Source organism: Polypterus senegalus, chromosome 4, assembly GCF_016835505.1.
Source record: "Polypterus senegalus isolate Bchr_013 chromosome 4, ASM1683550v1, whole genome shotgun sequence".
In the NCBI taxonomy this organism is placed as follows: domain Eukaryota; kingdom Metazoa; phylum Chordata; class Cladistia; order Polypteriformes; family Polypteridae; genus Polypterus; species Polypterus senegalus.
The window spans coordinates 135,218,442-135,228,231 of record NC_053157.1 but is presented as its reverse complement, the minus strand read 5'-3'; the positions used below and the strand labels follow the sequence as shown (position 1 = coordinate 135,228,231).

At 34.8% G+C, this 9,790-nt stretch overlaps 1 protein-coding gene across 1 annotated transcript in view; it reads right to left on the bottom strand.

The window, feature by feature from the left end:
• Window positions 1-235: 235 nt before the first annotated feature.
• Window positions 236-9,790, bottom strand: part of pgm2 (phosphoglucomutase 2) — a 35,114-nt gene continuing 25,559 nt past the window's right edge. The window contains exons 11-14 of the mRNA XM_039751280.1: window positions 8,892-9,021; window positions 6,640-6,829; window positions 4,704-4,837; window positions 236-1,856 (exon numbers count right to left, since the gene is read on the bottom strand). Of these exons, the coding sequence (XP_039607214.1) occupies window positions 1,754-1,856; window positions 4,704-4,837; window positions 6,640-6,829; window positions 8,892-9,021 (557 nt within the window). The 3' untranslated portion in view covers window positions 236-1,753. The remainder of the gene's footprint in view (window positions 1,857-4,703; window positions 4,838-6,639; window positions 6,830-8,891; window positions 9,022-9,790) is intronic.

Genomic DNA, 9,790 nt, shown 5'->3' with positions numbered 1-9,790 from the left:
TAATCTACAGCTGCCTCTTTCTGGTTGGTTGTCAGCTATGGTTTTCATTTCCTTTAGAAACAATGTTTCTCGTTCTGCTTCTCCAAATGAACTTTATACATAGGCTCTCTTTTTATTTTATTTGACCGAATAGTGGAAATGCATACTGGCATAACTTGTGCTCATCTCTGACTGTTACTTTTACCATAAACTATACAATTTAAATAACAAAAAGAAGAAACACACAAATACACACTAGTATATAATTGTAGCATTTTATGGACAGAATGTGAATATATTAAAATATGTCATATACAGCATTCACGTAAAGTTTCAATGAATGATAAAGGTATGAGCTACTGTAGTTTAAAAGAATTCTAAAAAATATATGCTTGTATAATTTACCAGTGCATTTTGAATTATTGGGTAAAATTAGCAGCAAAAAGTATTTAATAAATAAAATTTCTAAAGATGAATTCACATAGCTAGTCAATAAACATAAATGCTATATAAAACATATAAACATATCTTGTGTTTGCACTGGAAATCAAATATCTCATCAAAGGCTACACCAAAGGAGAGTTTTCATCATCAAAATGAATGCAAAATCCACATGCAGTTCAAAGGAGCAACTATCAGTCAGAAACCATATGGGGGTCTTAACATGGTGGCAGAGGGCTAAGTTTGTATATTCTCCCTGTGCCTACATCAGTTTGCCTCTCACATCCCCTAAAATGTGTGCTAGTTTGACCCTGGTATGTGATGGACTGGCTTCCTGTCCTGTGGCCAGTACTGCTGGAAGGTTTTGGTCCAAGTGATCCTGCCTTGGATTAGACAGGTTTTGGAATGACCATTATTGGGGATGAAGCGCTGTACATTGTACAGCACATACCCAGTTCTATTTTAGAAAACAAACAGCAAATTCCAAAAAAGCCCCAGGACAAAAACTATTTTCTTAGTACTACACTCTACTCAAGAAAAACAGTTTATCTAATTTATCTCAGTTCTACTTGTGGTAGAATGTGATTATTTCAGACACCGAAAATAACCACCATATCATCTAGCAAATAAAATATATCAGGAGCTCTGAAATACTGTTATCATGTACATGGTTTTAAGAACTGTGGTTCAGTCACTGAAGAAAACTAAACTTCTCATAAAAACAAGATGTCGGTGATATTACTTAAATTGGTTAAAAGATTTAGAGTACTCTGTTTGAGTACATTGACTCTTTTGGTTATTTCAAGGTCCACAATATGAATACAGACATCGATAACTTAAATAGTCCATGACGTAATTAAATTATGTGTTTGAAGAACTGAATGGAGCAAAAATAGAAAATCAGAATGCCTACAACAAAGGAGTAATAAATTAAAATTTGGACATATTATTCAAATTAAGTGACAAGACTAAAAATATTTTATATCAATTGTGATATTACTACACTGAAACCTTTTTTAAAATAAAAATAATTATGTTAACAATTTCATTTTATAGTGCATATTTAGATAAAACTAATAGACAACTTAGTTAAATGGTTACAGTTCTGAATCTATAATAGACTAAAAGGAAATTCATATTGCCAGTTAGAGCCATAAATGTATAACATTTTCAACAGCTCTGGGTCCATGTGTTGTATACGACTATTCTTGATGTAAATATAAAAACAAAAGCATCCATACTATTATACCTAAATAATTATTCACTGCCTTGAATTTGTTCAAAATACAACCATTTAAGTAAACTCAAATGATAAACTTCAAGTAATGGTGCTCTACTGTGGCTGAGGTGTTAGATTATTTTTCTCTGGTTCAAAGAAATCCTCCACAATGGCATCCACCAAGTTCTTAAGCTCTGTTTTTAGCTGCTCGGGGTCACTGTGAAAAAAAAAAAAGAAAGAAATTAAAAAGTAAAAAAAAGAAAAATGTATGTGTAATTACTTTATGTATTGATTACTTCTGGGAAAAAAAGCACATAATCGAAAAGTTTCAAAACTTCAGGCAGGCAACTATTTAAGGAAGACACTACAATTAATGTCACACGATTGATATTATATATTTTTTTCTCTCTTTATCTCCAATTTATTTTCCTTCACCACCATTTTGGTTGAAAATGTCATTATGGCCAGTGCTGTTTCTGATAGGCCAATTGCTGGGACTGTTTAATTTTTTCATACAACAGCAAGTTATGTTTAGGGTTTTAAGGTGGGGAGTGTCAGACATAGGTTTCTTTACACTGAACAGACCAAAAAAATAAATAAAAAACAATGGAAACAAAAAAATCTTTTAAGCAAAAAACAGGCAAAAAAGCCAAAACTAACAGTCAGAAAAGAATTTGCTTAAGAAACTAGCATTTTTATCTTAACAAGTCTTTCTGTGATTTCAAAGTTCAGATGACTTTCAAAATTAAAGTTAAATAAGTTGGTGGCCATGATGTTGTGTGCTATGTGAGAAACTCATGTGCCTGGGAACCACTACTAAATAGTGATGCTGATGACATAAAATACAGCAACAAGCACCATAAGAACATAAAAAATACAAAAAAAAAGAAAATTTAAATCCTGACACCAATACATGGTATCAAGATAAAAAAAATGTCTAACTTTTATATATTTATCTTATGTACATCTTGAATTAGGCCAAATAACAGTGGCAGTTGTTATGCCATGCATGTTGGCATGCTGTGCCTGCAGAAATAATCCTGAATATTGACACAAAGGAAGCTAACAGCAGTTTCTCTATAGAGCAACTTATGGACGCTTCAATAGGAAAAATGCATCACAGTATAAATCAGGTGTGTCAAACTCAATTTCATTGAGAGACAAAAATAACACTTTATATAACTGACACAGACAAGGATGTATCAACTACTGCCATGTTTTATTTACAAACGATACACAGTCACAATCATACATTCTGCCTCACATCTCTCTTGAAATGATTTTCTATCTTTTTCATCTTTTCTTTTTTTGGACATTTTAGCAGGTTAGGAAATCTAAAATCAGCTCTGAGTGAAAAAAGTCTGTTGGTGCATGAAATCAAGTGAGCATGGCAGTCTGGACACAGACAATAACTTGTAGGTAAAGCAAAGTTAACATATTTACACCTTCATTAGCATGCATCATGATTGGATGGCACATGACTATCTGGTGATGGATCACACCGGCCACATTTGGAGTTGGCTAGAAATGTGTAGCTATTGTATTTAACATAAGTGGAAATGCAAATGCATGTTATGCCCACATACAACAATCAAGTCATCAGGAAGACAAAGTAATCGTATAGGGCAGTGATAGCAGTCGGATAAGTTGTGGAGGGGTGGCCAGCCTGTGCAGCTTTAAAAAGGTGAGTGCAGTGGATGAAGCCAAGCTGCCATCTTCTTCAGGAGAATATCACATGTTTGGTGTCATGCTAAAATAGTAATGTTCTTTCTGACAGTGTGGCATGTTACTTTCTTTTCACTTCTTCCAGTTACATCAGTTTCCATTCTAACTATAGGTTAGTAGCTGTGGTGCATCATGTCATGGTAAAAATGGGCCTGTGCTGTTTCTGTGTGTGTGTGTTGTCTGCTGGGGTGGAACTCACACGTTTTGACTTGTGGACACTCAGCAAAAGTAAATGAAACAAAAAGAAAGGAAGCAAATGCTTTTATACTTTTACACCACTTCATGATGTAAGGCCACTGAACTCTGAGTATAACAAGTGGCAAAACAATATTTTGATTATACATTTATTATAATATGACAGAAACCTATTTTAGGAAATGTGTTTTAAATATTTTAGATGGTGAAGAACATATCATTATTTGTATTTATAACAAAAAAAAAGTTTATAGGAGACATTATTTCAAAACATATTCACAAATAAACTTTTCATACTTTTATACTGCATTTTGTACAATATGCACAATACTAATATGATAATAAATGAATGAAGTCTTCATTCAGAGTTGCTTACATCATTTTTTAATTATTACTAACACAAATGCAATGTCAAATGTAAAAAATGTACAATTTAATAAATTTAAAAATATACAAGACTAAAACAAAATGCTGCTACTGAGATGAAATGTTTAGGAGACCTTTTCTGTTGTACAGTATGCAGTCTATACTCTGTGTCCGTGTTTTCTATGATGTGATGTGATGGGCAGGAGCTGCCAGCATCTTCGTCATATCTAACTCTGCGTACTGTTAAAGGTTTGCAAAGGACAGTGTGGAGTTTATAAACAGATGGCCAAATAAAGAGAGTGCAGTTTGTCACTTTATAGTATAAAAAAATAGAATATTATCTATTTATAGATAGTAACTTCTATTTTTGGTGTTAATGTCAATCAAATATAGTAATTGTTACATTTATGTCATACATATATATTCATAATATTGTATAACACAGTAGAAGGCACATTGCTACACTGTTTTTTACTTTGAATAATAAAACAGAAATTGTTAGACATCCTAAAATACATAGATAATTTAGTAATTTATTATCATCTTTAAAACATGTTTATGTAAAATTCCTTCAGTCCATCTTTATACATACTACATTTGCCACTCTAAATCATTTGTAGCACCACTTTACTGTATTTATTTATGTGGATTACCAGCATACTATATTGTTACTCAATGTTTTCCCAAGCCAATGAAGATGTATTAGTACATTCTGATTAAGTAACATTACATTCTATACACTTCATAATTTTGATAGAACTGTTAAAGTTAGAGTCACCTGTTCCCAGGAGGGGCGCATATCTCAGCGTAATATTTGATTTTTGGTTCTGTCCCACTTGTCCTCATTGTGGCCACACCTCCATTCGAGAAAGTGAATGTTAACATTTCACTGCTTTTACTGGTAGGAAGAATCTGTTAGGAAAAAATAAATCTAACTCATTTCAGTTTTATCTTATTAATGACCAATTTTGCTAGAAAACACTCTGGATCCCCACAACCCTTACAGATAAAAGTGAGTGATAAAAGTACAGGTTTTACTTACTTGCCAACAACAGCAAGCACACTTATGCTACATTTTAACTTTAGAGCCAGCTTTAACTTTGACTCTAATTAAATAAAAATCCCCTGTTAAGAATTTGCTTCAATTGTAGTTCTTATGTGTACATTAGTGGACTCTGCTTTGGACTGCTGCCCTGTTCCAAATGCTAGGTTATTCTCCAGCTCTTTGTGACAGTGAACTGTATTTAGTGGATTTTAGAGTGTTGGGTTATGATATACAATAGAACTAACTGATAATCATGCCATCACAGGGCACAGTCATGCCACACTCACAGTCATTCACAGAGTTTGTCACCCTAGCAAGCATGTCTTTAGGATATACGAGTTACAAGCTGGAGAGAACCCCACTTGGACACAGGAAGAATTTGTTGGTTGGTATGAAGCAGCACCCTTAACATAAATTAAATGGTAACCATTTACTGGATGCCCTTACCTCGGCAGAACTGGCTGCTAAACAGGAACCACCTTTAGATGTGATGCCCTTGGCTGAAAGGCACACTCTTAGACAGACACATCCACACTGATACCCTTTGAGCTTAGAATTGCCAGGCTAACTGACATGTGCATCTTTTGGATTGGGGAGAGAAACTCGTGAATCTTTCATTGATTCCCTTAAAATATATTAATACTTTCAAAACAATTTAAAGGATAAATTAAAAAAAAACAATTAAACACTGGAAGAAGTATAGAACCACCAGTGAATGTTAATTCCATATAGCACTCTACCTGGCGAATATTGTCTCAAAGTGCCTTTTAATAGGATTAAAATATAACTCACAAACAAGAATATTCTTACATTTGGCACAAATCAAGTTTAAAACTCTTACTCCAGAAGTAATGATTTGCGCCGAGTGAGTTATTAATCAAGTTTCACAGCTTTAAAAGGTCCTGCTCCTATACAACACTACCCACATTTATCACTGTCAACAAAACTACAAAATGAATTATATACTAGGTCAGCAATACTTGACAGCTCTTATTTGTCCAGACTTGAACAGATATTTTATAATTTACTTACAGGCTGACAGGACAGAAATACATTTTTGCCACCAATAAGCAGAATTTTTTATTGTTAAAAAGCTGCTGAAGGGGGTTCTAGGTTATGTACATAAGGAAGGGACAGCTGGGTCTAAAATATAGTCTCTGGCAGATGGGGAACACGTATTAACAAAAAAGGAGCCAAAGGATTTTCAACAATTTAACGTGCAGTAGATATGTGGAGGGTATAATAAATCACTGGGTTTAGCTGTGAAAGGTTTAGATAAAGTTATTCTTTTAAGAACTGGACATGTCCTTTAAAAGAGTGTTAGTGGCTGTTACAAGAGAAGATTCTAGTGACAAAGTGGCTAAGTAGCATTTGTTAACACAACACTTCTTATACTTTTTAACAGCATTTCAATAGATCTGTTAAACTAAGATAATACTGTAGTATATGATACTTTTAACAGTTTATGCTGAGCAGTCTAGTAAAGGTACAGTAAATCCTGCCTTAATTATTATTCATACACCCATTCAGCATTTTGGTCGGGACAGTGTTAACAGTTGGAGTAACAAGTAAAAGCTGGACAAATGTATTTTTAACTGTAACTGTTAACTTCATGAAGCTTTATCATATGTATTAAAGACATGGAAAAATGACAAGATATTGAACTTACAGCTTTCTTGTCTGATTCATTGCTGTCATAACCCGTGGTGAGATCTCGAACTCCAGAAACTGTAAAACTGCCACAGGTTTTTGGATATGTGCCTTCACCTTCAAAGTTTCTTAGTCTGTTAAATAACTTCCTGATTGTCTCTGAATCATAGCAGATAAAGTAAGAGGCCTTAGTAATGTGGTAACCGTACCTAGAAAAGAAAAATCAAAATAAGTTTTGTTTTTTTATCCTGGTAGTACATTTTTATTTTTTTTTCTGGAGCTGATACAGGTATAAGCTATCTACGGTCATAGACATCATATAACAGGAATTGAATTAACTTTGTTTTGCAAAGTTTTTCCCTTCTAGCAGCACAGCAGTTAAAACTGCTCCCTTGCAGATCCATATTCCTAGGTTGGAATCCCAGTCTAAGATTTCTCTGTATGTCGACATGGATATTTTTCTCCAGGTAGTCAGGTTTGCCTCCTGTCTTATATGCAAATGTTTGTTAGATTTATTCACAACTCTAAACAGGCCGTTTCTAGGTGGGTGTGGGTGTATTTGTTAAGTGGTGCCCTATGATAAAGACACATCCCATGCATAGTTGGTGCCAGCCTTGTGCTTAATACTGTTGGGATAAGATGTGAGCCCCCTTTACTTAGAAGTAGAATAAGTAGCATTTTTCCCCTCCAATTTTACTTCAAACTGGTAGGTGTAGTTACTGCTCACAATTTTGTTTTCTGGACTTGGTTACAATCAAATAGGGCAAAAAAAGTAAGCATTGAGACAGGTATTTTAAGCAAATGGCACTTTATTATTTGAGGAGTTTTATCAAAATTACAGAAAGCTAAAGTAATCCTGTTGAAGTTGACGAAATGTGGTATAGCAATAGCATCAAGGGGTTTATTCTGTATTTCTACCTTGTATTGTCTCCTTATGTAAATGTCTTATTTTAGTATGCTGTACTTTTCTCAGAATTGCTACAGTAGCTGTTATCGATTTAATAACTACAACAATTATTTTGATTCGTTCTATTAACTCATTTCTTTATCTCTGTCTTCTTGGTGTTACTGCTATGTCCTGATGGAGGATCGCAGGAATCATGGGAAAGAGGGGTCCTTTCATCGGATTAGTGCTATTTCAGCTGTGGAATGGCCTAATGGGGGAGGCAGCTTGATGGATGAGGTCTCCAGGACTCTAAACAAATCCAAATCATATTATGTGATATCATCCATCCATCCATTATCCAACCTGCTATATCCTAACTACAGGGTCACGGGGGTCTGCTGAAGCCAATCCCAGCCAACACAGGGCACAAGGCAGGAAACAAACCCCAGGCAGGGTGCCAATCCACCAAAGTATGTGATATCATATACTGTTAAATTCTACTCCGTACTTTTAAAATTTTTATTTTTATACTGTAATGAGGATTTGTTCTGTTCTGTGTATTGTATTGTATTGACCCCCTTCTTTTTGACACCCACTGCATGCTCAACCTACCTGGAAAGGGGTCTCTCTTTGAACTGCCTTTCCCAAGGTTTCTTCCTTTTTTCCCCATAAAATGTTTTTTTTTGGGAGTTTTTTCTTGTCTTCTTAGAAAGTCAAGGCTGGGGGCTCTGTTGAGAGTCAGGGCCTGTTAAAGCCCATTGCGGCACTTCTTGTGTGATTTTGGGCTATACAAAAATAAATTGTATTGTATTGTATGAAGTTCTCTCTCTTGGAATTGATGTATGTTATTACCAGTTACAGCCCCATTATCAGACCTTCATGGCATTTTGCTGTTATCATTTACCTGTCTGGGTAGCTGGCTGACCGAGGGCTGTAGATGCACTATAAGAATGGTTACTCTAAATCTGTCCAGTATACAGTGGATGTTTGTGTGAATGTGCTGTGAAATTGGCTAGTATCCAGTCTGGATTTGTCTTGTGTCCAGTGTTACTGGGAAAAGCCCCAGCTACTGTGACTGTGAACTGAATAGTTTTATGCTACATAGCTTGTTCAGATTATATGAAGAAATACATTGAAGTGAATTGCTTTCAAGAAGTGACAATTAACTGTGGAAATATATACTGCACAGGAAAGACAAGGGGGAAACTGGAAGATTGGTTACAGCAACTGATCAAACAGACTAATCAAGTTTATTAAACAAACGTGTCAACATTTTTCTTTTTGTTATTTTTCATACAGTACAGCAAAATAACAGGTCCCTATATGATATCTATATGTCATTCCAATAGGTTATTAAGAGTGGTCTTTGAAACAAAAGCACTTACTCTTCATAGATATGCTTCAGTTGCTGAGACAGTGATGTGCCTTTCGTTGCAAGGTAGCAGGCCATTTCTGCAGCGATAGCAGCTGCACTCACTCCATCTTTATCAAGAACTACAGGACTACACATATAACCTTAAAAAAAAAGGAAATTAATTTTTTAACTTACAATTTTACTTCAACAATTGCTCATATTCTGATTATCATTATTCTTCCCAAGGTTTGTGCTAAAGGCACCTGCAGTGTTTCCTCATATATAGTATTATAATAGTAAGCAATTCCAACAATGCTTTGCAAGGCCTATTTTTTAAAACAGTTATCAACACAAAATAGGATAGTAAGGAGTGGTGTAAAGTATGCAGCCAAAAGGGAATTTGCTCCAGTTAAATGTTTTGCTTAATGCGGAGTCAACCATGGCTTGAAAGGAGTTATCAAAACATTTACAGGATCTTGTTGTTGAAACGTACAATTCAGGAAGAGGATATAGAAGAATGTCAAAGTATTACATATGTTACTGAACACCATGAACACTACCATTAAAAAGCTGAGGAAGACACTTGGCTCAAGACGCTCTTCCAAAACTAATAACAGGGTAAAGGGAAAGCTCAAAAGAAAGGCTACCAATAGGTTTAAAAAACATATGGAAATGTAAAACAATAGCTGGCCTCTTCCTGCATAGTAAAATGACTGAGCACATTTTTTACAAGTATGAGTTGTCTGGTAGGGTGGCAAGACAGAAGCAATATCTCACAAAAAATAATATCCAAAATCATAAACACATTGTAAGAACACGCTTTCTGTCTCTTAAAGGCAACTAGGAAGATAGCTTCTGGCTCGAGGAGACCAAGACAGACCATTAAACATTAATTCCAAAAGACATGTTAAGCTCAAAATGAATCTAGCT